General features: G+C 36.9%; 3 protein-coding genes across 7 annotated transcripts; all 3 read right to left on the bottom strand.

Annotated features, from left to right (window-relative positions):
• Positions 1–188: 188 nt before the first annotated feature.
• On the bottom strand, positions 189–2,071 carry LOC128026325 (probable N-acetyltransferase camello). 2 transcript variants are annotated; one of them, XM_052613343.1, is made up of 3 exons: positions 1,851–2,071; positions 1,329–1,426; positions 189–1,095 (listed from the first exon to the last, which is right to left on the bottom strand). In XM_052613343.1, exon 3 carries the CDS (start codon positions 1,090–1,092, stop codon positions 424–426), a length of 669 nt encoding a protein of 222 aa, XP_052469303.1. In that variant the 5' UTR covers positions 1,093–1,095; positions 1,329–1,426; positions 1,851–2,071; the 3' UTR covers positions 189–423. The 2 variants fall into 2 exon arrangements, with proteins under 2 accessions (XP_052469303.1, XP_052469302.1); XM_052613342.1 differs by lacking the exon at positions 1,851–2,071 and having other exon boundaries at positions 1,329–1,442.
• Positions 2,072–4,276: 2,205 nt separating this feature from the next.
• On the bottom strand, positions 4,277–9,250 carry LOC128026327 (ubiquitin-conjugating enzyme E2 D2-like). 2 transcript variants are annotated; one of them, XM_052613346.1, is made up of 8 exons: positions 8,911–9,250; positions 7,787–7,850; positions 7,662–7,693; positions 7,043–7,120; positions 6,853–6,958; positions 6,543–6,636; positions 5,937–6,018; positions 4,722–4,871 (listed from the first exon to the last, which is right to left on the bottom strand). In XM_052613346.1, the coding sequence occupies exons 1-7, from the start codon at positions 8,932–8,934 to the stop codon at positions 5,970–5,972; spliced, it is 447 nt and encodes a 148-aa protein (XP_052469306.1). In that variant the 5' UTR covers positions 8,935–9,250; the 3' UTR covers positions 4,722–4,871; positions 5,937–5,969. The 2 variants fall into 2 exon arrangements, with proteins under 2 accessions (XP_052469308.1, XP_052469306.1); XM_052613348.1 differs by lacking the exon at positions 5,937–6,018 and having other exon boundaries at positions 4,277–4,871; positions 8,911–9,247.
• Positions 9,251–10,592: 1,342 nt separating this feature from the next.
• LOC128026322 (RING finger protein 145-like) lies at positions 10,593–16,625 on the bottom strand. Of its 3 annotated transcripts, none has more exons than XM_052613335.1 (11): positions 16,474–16,625; positions 15,842–16,159; positions 15,645–15,753; positions 15,445–15,536; positions 14,782–15,023; positions 14,521–14,690; positions 14,303–14,443; positions 14,041–14,223; positions 13,460–13,607; positions 13,016–13,372; positions 10,593–11,834 (listed from the first exon to the last, which is right to left on the bottom strand). In XM_052613335.1, exons 2-11 carry the CDS (start codon positions 16,008–16,010, stop codon positions 11,403–11,405), a joined length of 2,043 nt encoding a protein of 680 aa, XP_052469295.1. In that variant the 5' UTR covers positions 16,011–16,159; positions 16,474–16,625; the 3' UTR covers positions 10,593–11,402. The 3 variants fall into 3 exon arrangements, with proteins under 3 accessions (XP_052469295.1, XP_052469293.1, XP_052469294.1); XM_052613333.1 differs by having other exon boundaries at positions 16,403–16,609; XM_052613334.1 differs by having other exon boundaries at positions 16,373–16,609.
• Between the last annotated feature and the right edge of the window lie 4,501 nt (positions 16,626–21,126).

Consider the following 21,126-nt stretch of genomic DNA (forward strand, 5'->3'; position numbering starts at 1 on the left):
TTTGCCGACTTTTTTTTTGTGTTAAGCTAAACACACTTTGATGTTTAATTCATAAACGGTTAACCTTAACAACTATATTAACTAATGAATCTTATTGTAAAGTGTTACTGTTGTTTTTAATGAAAGCTCCAAAAAGGTCATAAAGGCATCAGAAAACAAATATGAATTGAGTGAAGAGATATGATCACTTTATATGATGAATTTAGGCTTTTATTCACAATGTATAAAAACACACATTTTTTATATATATATGAAGTTTATAAAAACACAGACATATACATATATACATATAAAAGAATGGATCCTTTTTTCCAAGGTTGATGATTTAAAGAAGAAACAGACAAACGATGGTAGTGGTGTGCTTCATTAGTGATCTGAACCAGTGTTAAAAAGCCTTGGTGGTTTTGCTTGGAGATCTTAACCTCAGTTGTGATGTTGTTTGAGGACGAGCCGGTACTCCATCAATGTGAAATTAGTCAGCTTGGCGATTGTCTCAGGAACACTAAATTCTCTGAGCTTCTGGTAGCCCATGTGCTCATAGAGCTTCTGAGCATCTGTCTGGACCACCGAAGTGTAAAGCAGTACACCTCGAAAACCACGTTCAAAAGCGAAGTCAGCCACCGTACGGCACAGTGCTTTAGCAATGCCTTGTCCACGGTGAGTCCTTTTAACAGCCATCCGCTTCAGTTCCAGGAAGTTCTGGTCTGTCTCTGCAGGCAGACACGCTACGGTGCCCACGACACGACCCTGGCTCTCAGCCACCCAGAAGCAGGCGAGGGGTGGATCCAGGTAGGTCTGCTGAATGTGATTAAGATCTTTCTCAAGACATACCTGGATGTACTTAGTAAAAATGTAATTCACACTTTGCCTGCCTGCGGCCAAAAGCAGCGTGATTGCTAGTACAGGCAACAGGATGGACTTTGAGCTGGTCAGTAAAGCACAAAACACACATCCCAGAAACATCTGCACTAGGGGCTGTTTGAGAACGTGCATGCAGGACGATGGGATGTGCTCGCTCATCCCAAGAGTAAAAACCTCCTTCACTTCTTCATGATCTTCCTCCCGGTAGAGACGAATCTGCACCTCAGCCATACCCTTAAAATGAAGCATGATATCAGGAGTAATTGCACTGAAAGCTTAAGACTGTGTATGTCAAATCCTATTACATCTGTCTTGTCATAATCAAGTCTTGTAAGTGATCAACATTTCAGATCTAGAGATCGATATAACTGCAGCTTGTGCATTTACATAGCATACCTAATAATCAGCCCTCGATCATGATAAGACAAGATTTACAGGCTATTTACTAATTAAAATTAATGACTTACTCTTTACTCTGTTCCATAGACTGTAAAAACAGCGCTGTTTCTACAGTGTTTCTTCGCTTTCAAGTTGTCTATTTGAGAGGGAGCACTATCGCCACCCACTGGAGAGGAGGAAATACAAGAACGACACGTTTGACATTGTTTTCTAGTAATTATTGTCATATAACGTTATTTGGATAATTCTACAGAGAGGAAAGCGTAGTTGACGTTCATTCATTTACCGATTTAATGTGATCAATTACTGGTAATATCTATGGTTACAGTGGTTGGCTATTATTAGGCAAACGATCACTGTTTATTAAATATAAATCACTTAATCCGTTTTTCGGTGACGTAGGCCATTATGCTAGATAAGGAGAAGGTTAGTTGACATGTTCCTAATACATTCATTCATTCAATATTAATATATTATCTTAAAATGCATTTGAGTGTATAGAGAATATGAAAACTAGATTTAAAGGGAACTGTGCTGTTGCCCAGATTTACCGAACAAGGAAATTTTAAACATTAATTTATAAAGCTCACAAGGTTTGCAGTTAAAGTCCAGGGGTAACCTGGTCCTGAAAGGCATGAACAGGAATCCAGATTGAACCCTTCAGGAAAATTGGTTTCCCATTGATCCAGAAGTAGAAGCCGAGTCCAGGAACGAGGCTATAGGCTCCTGGACCAACTCAGCTCCTGCATTAAATGTCTCTCCATCCTCTAAGTTAACATTTATCATCAGGACATATAGTGTCTGCTCTACATTTCCAAACGTCCACCACAAACCTACACTCTTAAAGTGAACACATCATTTATCATCATATTAAAATGAAAACAGAAAATATAAAAACTAAATTAGAACATTAATTAAATAGTATCCTCAACTATAATAATATGAAGAAAAAAAACACCACTGATATACAGTATGTGACATTTCCTTTGAAATGTTTGTTAAAATGATAGGCAATGTACTAATCATGCTAACTAGAACTGATCTCAACTGATTGAGCTGCAAGACAAAGGACTTTTTTACTCTGTCCAGGTGTAAGAGACAGTTGAAAGTCTGCCTCTGACTGCAGTAATGGTATGGACAGATGGATGAGACCCTTAGATGAGACAAAAATGTCAACGAAGAATTCCACTTCAACATTACAGCTTGAATGTTCAGAGTCTGGATACAGAGAAAGACAGAAAGACATGGAGAGAAACAGGACAAGGATATGGAGGAAAGAGGGATTTGCATATTATCTTGATTTATTTTGATACAATATTAATGTCTAAAATCCCTTCTCTTTCATGTACCCAGAGTGGGGAAAGATGACCCCAGTTTCAGCTAAATGAGCTTGGAGCCTCGATACACCATGAGACCAAAAATTCAACCACTAACTATTTTAATTAATTAATTAAACATACAGTAAATTGGATACATACTCATTTAAAGTCAGTACTTCAGCCAAAAAAAACAAAAAAAAAAACATATTTTTTGGGTTTGCGAGTGTTACATTGTTTGATAAAGTTAACATGACACTGTCCTTCCTGTACAGTGTGAGCATGACTCCTCTGAGATGAATGTCACAGCTGATATAATCCACACCTGGAGAACATTCTCTTCATTCTTCAGCAAATTAGTCACTTCAAAATCCTGAAGATCTTTCCGATGGCGACTCCTTTGAGAGAAATAGTAGAGACTGTCGTCAGCTTTCCCTTTCCCTCGGTAAAAAGCAGTTTTCAATCTGTGGTCCTGTCTAAATATATTACATGATTGTTATTATATTATGATAAACCACCACATCCTTGACATTCTTGCTCTAGATGTATATTGCAATTCAGAGGTCCGGTTTAGTTGGACTTGGAGGGTTACCGAACATGACTAGGTACTGAGAATAATGTAGTGTAAGTCCAGCTGTCAAGTGAAATCCATCTGTAGGCCAGATCATTTTACCTATAATATGGAGAACATTCATTTCACAGAGTTTGGACTGTTAATAATTACTTTAAAAATGTGTCTGTTATATAACTAAACTGTCTGTTTTATCCCAGACTGCAGCTCTCAACTTCAGGAAAAAGGCACACTAAAAGGTAAAAGTACCCAAAAGACGATACCACATGATTTGTGTTTATTGGTCATGGCAAACTTGACACTACCAAAGTCAATTATATATTATTAAGCCATAAACACACCGCCCCGGTGTTTGCTGCTGCACTTCCCGCATAAAATCAACAGCACGAGGACGATCAGCTGCTCTCTCACGTGAAAGCAAAAACATCCGGTGGCGTTTCAGTTTTGGGAATGTGATTGTAAAATATTCTACAAAAATAATATAATACACGTATATTAATTGTATTTAAATATAATGATTGAATTGCAACAATGCTTTAAATTAAGTTTAATTAAATGTTGTAGCGAAAACAACTAGCTATTTGAGAAGTTATGAGGGCTTTTATTTTGCCTGCACTGCTACCTAATGTGTTCTTCGTAACTACGCTCTTTTGAATTAATTCACTGATTTGATCATTTATTTTTAAACATGTGGCCTTTAATGGATTTGAGCGCAGGGAAGCATTCACGCGCTTTAAAACGAGGAAGTGAACGAAAAATGATTCATAAGATTGATTCAAACACAAATTCGTTCAATAACAAAACTCCGCTTGAAATGCGGTTTAAAATGTAAGACCACGTTTCATTAGAAAACATTTCATATCTGAATTCTCATCACTTGCTATGTTCTATATCTTACAATAAAAAAAATCTAAGATAAATATTTATTTGTCCTAACCAAACCTTATCGAGTACACTAATAATCAGATGATTCATTTTAAATGATTAATGACCTCAAATGCTAATTTCAAGTGATAAACAACAACCACTTTCCATATTCAATATGTGGGAGACAAAAAATAAAAAAATAAAAAAATCTGTTAATCTGAACAGATAGTAAAACTGAAATAGAAAAACAACCACACAGCTATGAGTTATACATATTTATTGAAATTAAAAAGTAGCGGGATTTTAAATGGATATTAAAGCCAATCGAGTGAATTGTATCTCAGTGTCACGGCTGTGAAAAGCTAGGCCAAGAAAATGTTGCAAATATTTACAAAATCAAACGGGTTATAGGAATCAGTCCCAATCTCTCACCACTGATGTACAACTTCTGACCTTTTCTCCTGTGACTGCATGCACTCCAGGAGTAAAGCCCTCAAAAAAGCAGAACAACCTAAAGACATTGTCTCTCCGAGCAGCTCAAGAGAGAACACACTCGGGTCACACGGGCATGACGTGTTGTGGAGTGAGAGGAGTTGACTGGTAAAGATCAGAGATATGCAGAGCTGAGAGTGGAAGAACTCCCATCAGACTAGCTAGGTCCATTTCAAGACTTTGTAGTGCGGAAGGGCCAGGAGCAGGCCTGCATTCCTGTTTGATTGTGCCTCCATAAGAGACAGATGGGGAAATATGGTCTTGCAACAGTGTCCAAAACATGAGAGAACAAACAGTGTATAAATGTGTCCAGCCAACATCACATGGCATATTTCTGAGTCCATTCCCGCGCTATTCTGTTGTATCTGCAAAGAGGACAGAAAAGCATTAGACATTTGAAATCAAGTGACCCTTCATGCAGCCAAAATGCAGTTCAGTTTCCAACCCTTCTGATGACTATGTATTTCCTCCTTTATTTATAATGTACTTCAGTTTATCCCTTTAAAACATTTTCACTTGAAGATTTCAGGCAAGACACCCCAGATGAATTTAGAAAAAACTAATAGACATCACTATAGTTGATGGATTAGATTAAGAATTATTCAATCGAAATATTGAAATTATCTTAATATGCACTTATTTACATAAATTTACTGAACAGAAACATAAAGCCAGGTAAATCAGGAAATACTGTTAGCAGCCACAAACAATACATATAAATAAATCACCATGTATTTAGGAATAACTGCTTAAATAAAATCAGGTGAATAATACATGATCCTCTGTAACTAAAAGCCCTTAAATTGAATAAAGTTGTAAGGTTTGGTGAATGTATTTGTTAGTCCACTGCTCAGTGAATGGGGAAAAAAAGTAATTCTGAGAAAACTTCCTCTAAAGATATTTAAAGTACTTTTAATCTGTGTAATATACTGTTTGTTTTCTTTCCACTAGTCGGAACACATGAAAAACCAAATAACCCAAAATCTCAAATGAACAAAACGTTTTTATTACATTCTAGTATCTTTTAATTAATGTATACTAAATTTCTACTAGCATCCTGACGCCTCTCATGCAGGGCTACAACTAGCTCACACAAACCAAAAACGCTCAGCCATTACAATTTACAGCTCTAACATTTTTCACCTACTTAACCAAAACATCATGCTGCTGTAAGACTTATGGCTGATTAAAAGCCATGCTTACTGTAAGGTTGAATGCAGGACTAAATAAACCCTAACAAATCACAAAACACTGCTGCGTTTGCAAAAGACAAACGCATATCTGAATTTTCACTTGAAAGCATTCTGTGCTTTTTCTCAGACATTTCCGGAGACATGATAGCGCGTATTAGTGATGCACACCTGCTGTGGCCACACGCTCATGCTGCAACACACCGGATGCAACAGCTTGCAGCGCTCTCTCTACAGTACCTCTAATGTTCACAATGCAGAGTTGACTTCCACCTACATCATGGCATATTTCTCTGTCCATTCCTTTGCCATCCTATTATACCTGATAGAGCATGGTTTGTTAGAAGAAAAAAAAGTCCTTGCTTTTCTGACAGCTGTTTCTATTCACAAAAACCTTGTCTTAAAATGATGCCTACGACCACATCACTTAGAAAAAAGGGCTGACATAAGATGCCCTTATTTATTACACATTTATTTATTTTTTTAACAACAGTCAAATGTTATTACACGAAGGTTTGATGCTGATATTATCTTTGATAAACTGCTGTAATTTGGTGCTGACTGTATTCAAATAAGCTTTTTGGATCAAACATGCAATGTAAATGTAACTGGCTTCTCTAGTGAAAAAATTATATTAAATTTATTAAAGTTATAAAAATCTTTGAGACTCTCTAGATTTAAAAACATGTAGCAAATTCAAATGAAATGTAAGTGTAAGATAACAAAATACAAAAAAAGAACAATTTGCTAAATAAAAATATGTAAACATGAATGTTAAATATAGGAAAAAATGTATAATTTAAAAATAATTACATTTACACCAGTAGTGCTTCAGGTTGTACTTACTTCTCTGTGTCTGTTTTATAGATTCGGGCAATCTCTGGCACAAGAGGGTCGTCTGGATTGGGGTCACATAAGAGTGAGCAGATGGACAGCAGAACTAGAGAGAGGAGCACAATTTGTAGACACATACACCACGTCATTGACATATAGCACAGGGAATTCAATTCTACAAAATATCACATTACTCGTCCAATCAAATTAGTCAACTGGAGCTACCTTATTTATCTATTATACGCCTAATTTGTTTCAAGTATGAGGACTAATTGTTTCTAAGCATTTTCTAATAAAGAAACACCTAGAATTGTGTGTGTACCTTTAGAAATAGTAAGAGCAGGAGACCACTGGGACCTGAGGATGTCCAGACAGATGCTGCCGTTACTGTTTATGTTGGGATGGTAGATTCTTGTAGTAAATGCAACCTAACACAAAGAAAAATTTTATACACACCTACAGGCAAACAAAAAAAAGAAAAACGTGTTTTGTGCTGTTTTTAAAGTTCTTACCTTTGGTGGTTTGAAGGGGTAATCTGTTGGGAAGTGTATGGTTAGGAAAAAAACGCCACCCTGATATGGACTTTCATTCTGTTTTTTAAATAAAAAAGGGGAAAAAATATCTTTAGTACATTTAAACTACTGTTTCAAATTGTTTGGAGTCAGTAAGATTTTTTCTTTTAATTTTTAATTAAAAAATCTTTTTCAGAAATTATTAATTTTATTCAAGAATGCATTAAAATTATAAAAAGTTTCAAAAGGAATGTTACAAAAAAAATCAATGTCAAATAAAAATATTTAGCAGCATTACCGTTTTCAACATTAATAGTTGGCATATTAGAATGATTTCCGAACGATCATGTGGAACTGAAAATGTAATTTTGCTTCACAGGAAAATATTACATTTAAAATATATTGAAATGCAAAACTAATATATATTGAAATTCAAAATGTTGCTGTCTTTACTGTATTGTTGATCAAATAAATGCAGCCTTTCCAAGCATAAAAGACTTCCAAAAACGTTTTTTTTTAAATGCAACCAACACCAAACGTTTGAACCGTATTGTACATTTTGTGTCAGTATTATAGTATTCAGTGACATGCTTCTACAGCAAAGTTTTGTTGTACTCACCGGCCCCATGATTGTTGCCTGCCAGTGGAACACTGCAGGAGAGATTGCATGTACAGCATCAGTTTACAGAAAATACATATGGCTGTACAAACCACACAATATACGTAAAGAGTCTGGGATCTCACCATCATCCCCCACTGGACCTGCTGAACACTGTGCAGGAGGATCACGTGCCAAATCATTCAGTTCCTACAGGGAAAAGTCAGAATGAGTTTTATGAAACACAAGCAATGCACAAACTACTGAAAAGACACAGGGTCTCCATAATGAATGCGCTTTGCTCTTTTATCACTGTGGTGACAGCAAGATGAAACCAGCAGATAGACTGTTTAGCAGCCCAGTGTATTTATAGCTCCAGAGGGGTCATGAGGGAGAAGAGCTGGCACACAATCTGCAGGAGCCCACAGGCTTGTCCCTCTGCGCTCCCTACTTCAAGAGCACTATGTGTATTTTGATTTCAACATGACTGTTGAATTGTGAGACACCTGGGGGTATTTCATCACAGAAAACTGGCATCACTCCAGAGCTGTATTGCACAACCACAGACAGGTCTGAACTTCGCAACACACTGATACAACACTATTTAGGATCCCAAATTAAACCTTACAGTCAGCTAAAAGATGAGGAATACAAATGAACCTCGACGTCAAAACGTTTAGGGCTTATAATAAACTTTATTTTCAATAGCGCCTTTAAAAAGGCTACATCTCAAAGTTTTACACGGATAATCACAAAATTATTAATATTTACAAACACTTTTTGTTTCGTTTCAATTCATAAAACTAACTATGGTAAGAATGTACTGTCCACACCACGATCCAAAATACCAATACTATAGTAATTATTTTAATTATTAGTTAATCGATGTGAGGTTAAACATATTCTAAACATTTTATAATGCCACCAATGACATCGAGACTGTCTTACGTAAATAATTATTGGCTGTCAAGATCTTATCACACTCGTTTAAAATGGCACGTTAAAACTGTATACACAGACGTATATATATATATATATATATATATATATATATATATATATATATATATATATATATATATATACACACACACTTTTGATATCCTTATTAATAAACATACAAAAGAATCGTTCGTCGCTTGAGTAGGGAATAAGCACCCGCGTTATAAACAATACGCCGAGCCGCTGCTAGACAACTAAATAATTTAATGATACACTGGTTTATAATATGTCTGGCTGGTATATTTATACTGGATAGTTTCCCACTCACCTTATGGATTCGTTTAAGCGCCATCTTCTCCCGCTGGGTGTAACGTTAGTGGCTCCTCAATAACTAGCGCCCTAAACCTCGCTCTTTCTCAAAATGTGAGCTAACCTGAGAGCTAGCCAGCTTCTTAGATAAAAAGTAACATTAAAAATGTCAGGATGTCAAAAAACATATCTTACGTTCAGTGTCTAAAAAAATGATATGGCAATCAGAAGTGTGAATACAGACAGGCCGTGGTCGCTGTCGGTGAGTGTGAAGCTGATGTGTGTACACTTCTCTTTCAGTTTGACTGCGCTGACAAGATGTCGAGAGCTTGTTGTTGTTAGCCGCTTCTTCTTCTACTGCGGAGAAAACAGCGAATCAAACCGTGATAACGAGCCGAGCGCCACCGTGAGCGCTGGAGGACAGTCTTGGCAGCACTAAAAACTGCAAAAATTAAAAACATTATAAATAATAATAACACGTAAAATTTTTCACGACGGAGAATCGTAAAGGGATTATCCCGAAACTTTTATCGTACTTCCTTGGATATTAGAGATTCATTTTGACCTACGGGTAACTGAGATTAAATGTGAAGATGATGGTCATGGTGCAGTGAAACTTACACAATGACAGATTTAAACAGCAACAGGGGAAATATGTGAAAGGGCCAGGATGGTATCAAATTATAATTCCATCGTATAGTCCTTTTCCCAGTAGTTTATTAATAATTAGTTTTATATACAGTACAGACCAAAAGTTTGGACACACCTTCTCATTCAAAGAGTTTTCTTTATTTTCATGACTATGAAAATTGTAGATTCACACTGAAGGCATCAAAACTATGAATTAACACATGTGGAATTATATACATAACAAAAAAGTGTGAAACAACTGAAAATATGTCATATTCTAGGTTCTTCAAAGTATCCACCTTTTGCTTTGATTACTGCTTTGCACACTCTTGGCTTTCTCTTGATGAGCTTCAAGAGGTAGTCACCTGAAATGGTCTTCCAACAGTCTTAAAGGAGTTCCTGAGAGATGCTTAGCACTTGTTGGCCCTTTTGCCTTCTGTCTGCGGTCCAGCTCACCCCTAAAACATCTGGATTGGGTTCAGGTCCGGTGACTGTGGAGGCCAGGTCATCTGGCGCAGCACCCCATCACTCTCCTTCTTGGTCAAATAGCCCTTGATGCCTTCAGTGTGACTCTACAATTTTCATAGTCATGAAAATAAAGAAAACTCTTTGAATGAGAAGGTGTGTCCAAACTTTTGGTCTGTACTATATATATACATTTAATTAGGCTACCTAATAAGAAATACCTACATTTTTAGTTTTTTTTTTAATTGTATTATAATAAATCATTTTAATTCATCAATTAAAATCATTTTGAGGCCCCCTTGTTCTTTGGGATTTTTTGTTTTACTTGTATGAACTTGTGTTCAATGATCAACGTATTAATGGATGTTTAAATGCTGCTTCAAGGTACAAAGAATAACGTAGTATTACAATGGTGCATATACACAAAAAATAACATTACCAGATTTTAGACATCAGGATACTGCTGCTAAGTGCTACATACTGGAGAAGTTCACTGACAAAGTAGACAAAATAGGTAATACAGTAACAAAAACCTTAACGCCATTTATTAAAGCACCTGTGAATTAAATATATAACTATACAAATAATAAATCCATCAGCCAGCACTAATGTAAGTTATTTTAATCATAATACAACATTAAGGCAAAAGAAGAAACATTGAACTAGACACAGAACTGTCTTCAAATCACACAGACTGAGTTTTAAATGAAACCAGGCAAGAGTAAAACAACTTTTCAGTCAGTGTGTCTTTAATCATTATTTTCTGCTCTGTTAAACATAGCCTCAACTGGGTCTTTGCTTTATGCACAACTCACAACTTCACTGACTGTCTTTTATCCGTTCATTCTGGCAGAACTCATCCACAAACCATAATGTAATTAAGAGAACAATCACCATGAATCCTTCATTACAACTTCATAATGTCAGTTTAAATAAAAGCACACAATGGAGCAAACAGAAAGGTCAGAGGCACAGATATTAACAGACCTGCATCACACACATACCATAGCCTGTATCTGAACTAACAGAAAAGTCCCAAATGACACACACAAAAAATACAGAATTAGTTAACTGATAACTGAAATTTGTTTGTAATGCATCTATTTTTTCATGTCTTCCTCAGAACTGAAGCATCCAACATTACATATTAACAAATGTCAAGAAAAGATTCTTCAAAATGAATATCATTTGGTAAGTATGATCTGATGCTGCTGAGGTCTGAATCTAAGCACACAATCAGCAGAAAGTCTTCAGGGTAACTGAAGTACCTACAGTCCTTTGTAACCCTCTGCTGTTATGGCTACCTTTCAGTGCTTCCCACTTTCTCTGAGCTTTGCTCTGTGTTTTCCCTCTATCAGTCTGTCTTGTTCGTATGGCAGCTTTTCTGATGCATGCTTCTTTGACTGAGCTTACTTTTCAGTCTGCTTTCCGAAGCTCCTGAGAAGCCACTTCAGGGTCTCCATCCGATAAGCAGAAGTGTACAGTATTTGCCACACCTTCAGAATCACCATTTGACCCACAGTGCAAGTGTTGGAGACTCTCCTTACTGCAAGTCCTCACTGAGTTTGTATTGTCAGACTCATCACAGTTGGTCTCTGCAGAGTAAACACTGTCTGCCTGTGATCCCTGCTCCTCCTGCTGATGGGTGTCTGGAGAAGGCGGTTGCTCTGATGGAGGTGGGTGGTGGTGGGTCGGTGGAGCTTCATCTGCTGCAGCTTTGGGTTTAGCTGAGGAGGGTTTGATGGAGGAATGGCACATGGGGCATGTCTCTTGCACATAAAGCCACTTTCTCAAACAGGTGCCATGGAAGAAATGACCACAGTATGTGATCACCGCTGATGTCATATCCTGCAGGTTAGAAAAAAATGACCATAGTGATGCAAAGTTACATTTGTTTACAGAAGATACTGTTATCATTTAACTACTTATCAGATGTTAGAAATAATTCAGATTTTTGTTTTTGAAAAAAGTCCCTTTTTGCTGCATTTATTTGATCAAAAATACAGGTAAAACAGTAGAGTTAGCAAACTGTTTTCTACTTGAATATATTTAAAATGTAATTTATTCCTGTGAGGGCAAACCTGAATTTCCAGCATCACTACTCCAGTCTTTTCTCACTATTCTCACTAGTTGCTGATTAGCTAGCATGTTACTAGCATATTGGCTGTTTATTAGTAGTTATAAAGCACATATGAATGTCTCATTGTGCATGCATGACTATATTTTAGATCCCTAAATCCTACCCCATACCTAAACTACCTTACTATTAATATTAGCATTTTAGAAGTTTATTGAGGGAAAACTCTTAGTTAATAGTGAATGTGCATTCCCCATTATAAATTGTAACCTTATTAATTAATTACGTATAAATATTTTTTATTTTGATCAATGCTGAAAACAGTTTTTGCTGCTCAAGATTTTGTGGAAGCTACTTTACATCTTTTTTTTCTGGATTCTTTGATGAATAGACAGAACAAATGAACAGCATTTATTTGAAGTAGAAAATCTTTTCTATCATTATAAATGTCTTTACTATCAATTCGATCATTTTAATGCAACCTTGTTAAATAAAAGTGTTCACCTCAAAGTGTATCATAGAGCTTCCCCAAAAATATTAAGCAGCAGCGCGTTTTTGGATTAGCAAATCAGCATATTAGAAGGATTTCAGAAGGATCATTTGACACCGAAGACTGGAGTAATGGCTTCTGAAAATTCATCACAGGAATAAATTTCATTTTAAAATATAATAAAATTGAAACATTTATTTTCAATTGTAATATTTCACATTATTCCTGTTTTTACAGTCATTTTTAAAAATCCTTTTTTTGTATTTTTATAAATCCTAATAATTTTTAAATCCTTTAATTACTTTTAATTACAGAATGATACACACCCTTTTACAGTAAGTATGAAAACACCTCACAACTTCTACTAGCACATTTGAGTATGTTGCAAGTCAAGGTCATGAGGACAGAACTTGATGACTAACTATTACATGCAGAACACCTGCTCTTTTTGCTTGTTCTGACCTGGAAGCAGATGGCACAGACATCGTTGTGGTCCTGCAGCTGTTCTGCACTGGCTCGTGGAAGTACACTGATTTTGTGAGCAGCTTCCTGTCTAAGCAAGAAGCTTTTCCAGCCAGACTGGGCACGTAGCCACACATTGCAGTAGGAGTGAATGATAATGATCGACGCTCCCATCCAGCTCCACTCTCCCCACAGTGACTCCCAAGCCCCGTATGCCACCACACACACAGCCACCGCAAACTCCAGCAGCCGACACACTCCATTCACGTAATAAACAATCTCATCAAAGCCGGGCAGGGCAGCACCGCGCCAGACCTCCACCATGAACAGGCTGTAGATCAGCAGAGTGCCTGTCACCTATAAAAGGGAGCACAGCATTCTGGGATCTCACTCAAAATAAATAAATAAATAATGAAACTAATGAGTTCATAAAACAGAGCGTACCTGCAGTGAGGTGAGTATACAGCTAGAGGCCAAGATCAGCAGCCAGAAATCCATGCTGAAAATCTGGGAGATCTTGTAGGCCATGAATCCCGGAAAAAACAGCAGAAATCCACACATAGATAAACCACGCAAGTGCTTCCACACACTTCTGTGGATACGGAAAGAAACAATTGGATTTGCTCAAGCATAAAATTTTTTTACGAATTTAAAAATGTTAAACTCTCAGGCTGAACATGTTAATGTGGAAAATAACATAACTAAATTGTTTTCATATCCAAATTTTAAATAAATAAAAGTATAAACTTAAAGATTACATAAAGACATAAAGATATATAAAGATTACAATTATGTTTAATAACAATGTTGCAAAAGATTTAAAATGAATGCTGTACTTTTGTATTTTCTACTAACCAATAAATCCTGAAAAAAGAAAAACAAACAAACAGTTGTAGCGAAACAATAACAGAACAAACATATTTCATAAACACATTTCTTGCATGTACATCAGGTATACACAATATCATACCTCCAATCCGTCATTAATATAGTCATTTCTTCAGGTTGTAAATGGAATCACATACCTGTTTCTACTAGCTCCGAGCCCCAACACAACAGGCTCTGTGATCTCAATCATGCTTTGTAGAGTAGATGTGAGAACGATGAAGAGGATGATAAAGAGCAGAAAGCAGCGCTGTAGAGATGCCAGGTCCAACAACCCAGTCTGCAGGGCCAGCAGCAGCAGAGTCACTCCCTCTGTCACACCCCTACCACAATATATAAAAACATGAACGCTTGAACTGAACAAACACATGCACACAGTAAACAGACACCATCTGCTCTTACCTGTGCATGACATTATGGTTCTGGAGAGCACTGAATCCTCCAAGATAGACCTTACAGAGACTCAGAAGACCCAGTGCCGTATAAGACACCACAAACGTTAAGCCAAGCAGGGAGTATGGGGTAGCACAGCATTCAGAAACACTGAAAAACACATGCACATTAGATACACCTCACATTTGATTTGGCCATTCAGTGAGATTGAATACCCTGCCGTTTACCTGGTGAGGAAGTAGAGTAGCAGACCCTGTTGGACGGCAGTGACAGTGCCATAACTGGTAACAAGTTGCACTCCAAACAGCACAAACCAGAAAACACTAAACAACACAGGCACAGCAAAGCCATGCCAGACAGATACTCCAACTGCCATCAGTCTGAGCAACTCGGTCACCTAGAGAAACAACAGAGATTGAGAAAAGAAGATATGTGATGGCGATGTGTGAACAGGGATGCAAGGGTGTTGGTATGTGTTCGTTTTTTACCTCAATCGCCATTATCTCTCTGTAAGCAGCTCTGGCCAGTCTGTACGGCACAAAGAAGTTAGCGAGGAGGAAGACGGCGACCTCGGCCCCTGTGATCATTAAGGCCACAGAGGAGAGTGTGAGGAGCCAGTCTAGACGGACAGATACCACACGCGCCAGAAGAGGGAGCAAGTGCGCTGAGAACAGCCACACATGCCGAGTCTGCATGAGGAAGGCACACAGTGTACTGACTATTATCTGACCTGCAGGTGATCACACACACACACACACACACATACATATATTGTTAAAGAGAGTCATAATCAGGACTGATATTCACATAATCAAAATACAAAAATTGCATGACAGAAAACACTTTTTCTTGCACCCTCTCTTAAGCACTTAAGTTATCATTTTAAGGAGGTGTACTCTTTCTAAGTAAACTTTGCAATTTATATATAATATTTTAATTGCTAATCAAGTTCTTGGTGAGTTTGGTCGGGGGTAATTGAAAATAAATGGGCGAAAGTCAAGTAAGAGGAGACAATGCCTCCATCAATAGATTGTCAGACTTTGTGGAATATGTTTAGCAAAAAAGCTAGTAAACTATATGTTTGCCAAAAAGCTTAATACCTTTAAGGTCTAAGTACTTTTTGGCATCACTATAAGGGTTGTGAAACTTACTGGTGAGTGCAGTCACGAAACGGTTCAGTGCCGGAGAATCCAGAAAGAGCGCACCATCATACCCATACTGAGCTTCATCTCTTACATAATCTCTGTTAACACAACAAAACCATTTGAAAAACCTACTGACAGACAAACTGATAACTTTATTCACATATTTAAGAAAATAAAATTGACCCAAAATACATTGTTATTTTCACCTGACAATATGATGACCCATGTAAAGTAGCAGGGCACAGAGACCATGCAGGTACAACTGGATAATATGCTTAAGAGGCAACAGCAGCACCATGGCGCTCACTATGAGACCTGCAGGACAAACCAACAACAATGACACATATTACATAGTTAGCCAATACTACAATGTAATGGCTCATAATGATCTCATAGTATTTACCCAAGTAATAAATGTTCCAGATGACATATTTGTACTTGAAGAGCATGTCTTCTGTCCTCGCTTTGAGATGATCCGTGAAGCTGTCAATGTCACATTTATACAGCGTATCCAACACCAAGATGCTGGGCACCCTGAAGACGACATTAGCTACCTCCTCTAGTCGAGGCATCTTAACACAGACAAAATAACCACCAGTACCATGCAGGAAGGCTGTCACATCATGGCATTTGTCTTCAGAGCATGCTCTTTAATTCTGCTCCTCTTGAAAATGTAAAGGACGTTGCTCGGTCTGGCCAATCAGATGACCCAATGTGAAAACTGTGGGAATAAAAACAATGACATTTTTCAAAAAGACTTAATGCTCATTTCTGCATCTATGACATCTTAAGCCAGTCTAGAAGTCCCTGTCTGCTCTGAAAAACTTTTCGGATGAAGACAGGCTGGGAGACCAGCTAAAATAATCTTATTATATAGTGTAAATTAACACAGACTATCGCCTTTTTCATCCCAATGTAACGTATTTTTAAAGACCTCCAGTGTGTGTTTGAAGCATCATAGCACCTCAGGTTATTCGTCTTAAAACAAAAGCGGCTCCGCACAATTCATCCTCGAGAAATACACCGTTTCCACACCTGGCATGACCGCAAACTGTTTACAAACTACCGTCAACTGTAAACAGATTTCCCGTGCTCCCCGTCTTCTTCGTGGGTGTTTTGAACGGCGGATAGCAAACTACACTAGCACATTACCGCCACCGACTGTTTCAACCACTGTTTCCTTCCGGAGACTAGTCCTCATCCTCCCCAGAGTCCAGAGCGAAGAAAAACTATATTACAAAATTACTATTATATTAATTCTTCATTCTCCATATATAACTGTCCAATTCAAATATTTAACTTTAGGAACTTTAGCAGTTTTGTTGTGATGTTTCTTTGTTTTTTTTAATGTTTTAATCAAATTACATTTTATTTTATTTTTAAAGACTATTTAATGTTAATTGTAGCTGTTTCTAAATCCATGCTGTTGTGAAGAACAGTTTTATTCTAATGTGATTTAATAAAATAAATAAATACTCATTATTGACTCTCTGGAGCTCAACAGTCCGTCTACACAGACTGTCACACTCTCAACAAGTTTCAGACCATTTAATGTCTTTTTTCTCGTTTCAGTTTTTTTCACAGAACATGTGAGTGGGACCAGCTCCGGTGAGAGGACTCCTCTTCTCCACTAAGCAAGTGACAGAGATGTTGCATTTATGATCCATATTTTTAGCTATAGTTTGATGCATGAACATGACCAGACACAAAAAGCTAAAGCTGTACCATGACCTTTTTTTTAATCACTTTTAACATTGTGAAGGGCTCACATACTGCCCATTTTGGCCTTCATACTTTAATTGCTTTTACTTAACAAAATGAAAGAGTAAAAATGCCTCTCAATTTCAAAATACACATAATGATGGACGTAGATGTATCATAGAGGATAGTAAAGATATTTCATTGCATCAATTTTGTGTTTGTGTTTTATGTTTTATCTCATTATGTATTAATTAATGTTCAATGTCAATATTTAATTCGTGTATTCAGACAAGGTTCTATACTACACGTAGTTCTTTGTGGAACCTAAAGGGATCTGATTAGCACAAAACAGTTCTGCTATTGTTACAAGCTAAAAAAATCTTATGTGTACTTATTTTCTTCTCTTCTGATCTTATCATAAACCTTTATCCACTCATGGCTGTACTGAATATAAATGGCCATCATTTTATTCTGTATTCAAATACTGAATTTTTTAATGTTTTTTTTTAAGTTATTGAATGAATTTCTGTTTTATACAATACTTCCTGCTTCCTCATTCCCCTCCATTCACATTAAACATAACACACACACACACACACACACACAAACCACAACAACTGCATTTTCTCAGTGTAATGCTGTACAAATGTAAGTAGGCCTGCTTATTTGTTTCTGACTTTATGGCAGAGCTGGAGTCTGTGCCTTCCTTTTTTTGCTATAACTTCATTTCATTTCACTGTATGGCCTGCATTCTTTTTTAATGAAGGAATCTTCCAACGAAACTAGTTTTAGTCAGATTTTTGAATCAGATTCATGTGAGCTTTAGTCATAACCAAGCAAATATTGAATAATGCTAGAAATTAATTCAGACATTTAGAAAATTCAAAAATGAATGTTTGTGTTTTCAATCGCTCCTCTACACTTTATTTTTTCACCTGTTAATTTACATTTTTAATCTACATAACTTTTGTAAAGTCATCTAAACATTTCCAGGGTTCCCCTTTTATTTAATTACAATAGTGTTCTTTAAAAAAAAAAAAAGATACTGGCAATAAGTAAGTACATTGACATCAAGACAAGAATTAAGTAAACTGCATTTCCAAAAAATGCTGTGTAATTAAAAAAATGGTCAGAAATAATAACAATTAAAAAATAAAGTAAATTGACATATTTAACATGAATTCTGGCTGAGAATAGCATTTTAACAACTCATTGTAACAACTCATGAAAGGGTTTTAGAATAGGATAATTTAAGTAGCCTACATACAAGTTCTTCAATGGCCTGACAACTGTATGTTTAAAAAAAAAAAAAGATAGCAATAGAACTTCTGCAACCACATCAATCTATTTTGCACAAGTAGTTTACAGGAAATAAAGGCAACGTCCACTTCTGCTAATTTCAGCAATCGTTGCTTTCTTCTTAGTCATGCATCTCAACTGTGACACAGGTTTTTGGGAAGGCATCATCATACCAGAGACTGTACACGGAGGAAGAAAATACATTGAACGCTGACCTTTAATAACCCTCACCTAAGTAGAACACACACATTAAGCGTTTGAGAATGGTAACTATTATAATACAGTGCAGGTAAAAAGCAGTGGGTGCTGTAAAGGTCTGAGTCTCTGTGAGCAAGGGGGAGAGGAAATGGGCTCAGTGACCTTTGCAGGCAATTTCCCCTGTGTTCAAACAGCAGCATGAAAGCCAGGTCTGTTTCTGAAGTCTGTGCAAAATGTCAATTGCAACTTATCCCACCAGCAGAAGGATTTGCTCTGAAAGTAGATTCCCCTTATTGTGGCCGTCAGCTTTTAAGTCATTGCACATGGATGGTTTGACCCTATCCTCACTCCTTCACAGTCTGTGTCTTTTTTTAGGAAGTACAACTCATCCCGAAATGAAAATTCAGTCATCATTTACTCATCCTGGTGTCATTCCAAACCTGCATGAATTTCTTTCACAATACTTCCTAGACTGTTTTTGACTATCAAAGTCAGTGGTTCCAGAACAACATTGGACCCCTTTGACTTATATTGTGTGAACAAGTAAATACTGAGAGATTAAAAAAAAATGGATGAACCAACCATTTAAGGTAAAGGTTGTAAGTTACCAAATGCCAATATTTCTCATTTCACCCTAAATATATTATTTCCATCACAATATTAGTAACTGATCTGATGTTTCCTTTAGACACAAAATGAAAATAATGAAAAACAACCATCATATCCACACAAGGCAGCAGCTTAAACACTGAACCATCAATGAAACTACGTGCTTCGGTAAGGAGGGTGTGAAATGCTCACTGACTTCATTTTACAGTAAGCGATAGATGGAAGTAGTGTGGGGAGTGGAACAACTGTATTCATGGTTTTAACACCACACCTCATTATGATGAAATATACATGTATCAGTCAGCAGAAAATTCCATATGACAACTTTTAACTATTTTTGTCAGAGACTTTAGCACATGTAAACATGAGATTGCAAATGTAGGTTCCAAATGTGCCATTTCCATTTCCTTTATGGAAACACGGCAGCGTCGTTGCTGTCTGTCTCTGCTAAGTCACTGCTCTTGTCATGAAACTGCTCTTTTGCAATGAGGGGAATTCCTGGTTCCTTCTCTGACAAGCCCTTTTTTTTCCTCCGTCTCCCTTTTTCCCTTTTTTGTTTTATGGGAATAGAGGGCTGAACCAGTGAGATGTTTTTCCTCAGAAGCGCTTTGCATTGATTCATTATGAGGGGGCGGGAGACTCCCTCCCACTGCTTCCTTCTTACTGGGAAGTGATTGCAGGCTTACGGTACTGTGAGTGAGTGAGTGAATGTAAGAGGGAGATAAAAACAGAGAGAGAGAGAGAGAGAGAGAGAGAGAGAGATATTTAAACTGAGAGAATACAGAAGTCATATTCAGAGGTCACAAGAACTCCGCTCATCTCTGGCTTTACATGTGAGTTGCTGGAGACTGTAAAGGCAAATAAGGATTGTGGATTTGAAAGCAACAGCTTGATCCATGATAGTCATAGACACACAGGAGCAAGAGATATGAAGTTGATGTTGACAAGCTGGGATAAGAATGCCTCTCTCCTTATCAGATAAGTAATGGATGTTTAGTATGACATAAATGTCATATATAAATGTTTGAACTTGTAAAATTAATTGTGAGAGATGTGTGGTGGTTAAAAATAATCTTACTTACATAAAATCTCAATATTGTGTTTTCGTGAAATTTCGAATAATTTAATAATGATGTCAAAGCTGTGAGCTTCTACAAATGTAGTTTTATATCAATTTAAAAAAATGTGACACGTTGTTCATCAGAGCATTGTATATAAAAAAGCGAAATCTGGGACTTCAGAGGGGGTTTCCAACTGTGCACCCACCAGGGCAGTTTGACTGGTTCAGTGCTGTTTATTGGGAAGAGACAGTTTCCTGAAAGTCCTCAGGTGTGGCAGGTTCTCAGTTAAGGGCATGAAGTTCAATGCTTTTTTGCTGAATTTAAGTAATGATCAAACATTAAACAAATATGTGATGGAGATAACATTAAGACAAAAACGTGAGGTGAGTTACTAACCCTCTTGCCTTCGCAGAGATACACCTATTAATTTATTAGCTGTGTTTCTCTTGTTCAAGTAAAACGACAGCAGTAAAAGTGTATCAAGAGTCCTGAACTCTGTAATTTTCTAATAAACAGGGCTTCTTGGTTGTTTGTTCGTGTATTTTTTGAAAGCTTCCAGAAGTTTTCAGGTTTGGGTTACTGATTGGACACAGTTTTAGTTGAAATAACCATTTTAAAACACACCGTGGCAACAGCATTACTAAATGATTGTGATTTTGAAAGATTCCTGTTCAGTTAATGCTGACAAAGTTCGTCTGGAGCACTGAAGCCCTGAGAACTGAATTCCATAGATGGTGTCCATAAAGAGTTCATCTATGGGCTTAGTTCTTCTGGCATTGTGTTCAATGTCTTCCAAACCAATTTACCAAAAAGACATCAA

The sequence above is a fragment of the Carassius gibelio genome, chromosome A13 (genome assembly GCF_023724105.1).
Source record: "Carassius gibelio isolate Cgi1373 ecotype wild population from Czech Republic chromosome A13, carGib1.2-hapl.c, whole genome shotgun sequence".
NCBI lineage: Eukaryota > Metazoa > Chordata > Actinopteri > Cypriniformes > Cyprinidae > Carassius > Carassius gibelio.

Excerpts from the sequence above, each read along its gene's own strand:
- LOC128026327 (XM_052613346.1), bottom strand. The coding sequence starts at position 8,934 with ATGGCGCTTAAACGAATCCATAAG. Across the intron at positions 7,694-7,786 it reads AGGTCCAGTGGGGGATGATG|TGTTCCACTGGCAGGCAACA; the intron begins GTGAGATCCCAG and ends TCTCTCCTGCAG. Across the intron at positions 6,637-6,852 it reads TGCTCTTACTATTTCTAAAG|TTCTGCTGTCCATCTGCTCA; the intron begins GTACACACACAA and ends TCCTCTCTCTAG.
- LOC128026322 (XM_052613335.1), bottom strand. The coding sequence starts at position 16,010 with ATGCCTCGACTAGAGGAGGTAGCTAATGTCGTCTTCAGGGTGCCCAGC. Across the intron at positions 14,224-14,302 it reads AACCATAATGTCATGCACAG|GGGTGTGACAGAGGGAGTGA; the intron begins GTAAGAGCAGAT and ends ATATTGTGGTAG. Across the intron at positions 11,835-13,015 it reads TCTGTGCCATCTGCTTCCAG|GATATGACATCAGCGGTGAT; the intron begins GTCAGAACAAGC and ends TCTAACCTGCAG.
- LOC128026325 (XM_052613343.1), bottom strand. The coding sequence starts at position 1,092 with ATGGCTGAGGTGCAGATTCGTCTCTACCGGGAGGAAGATCATGAAGAA.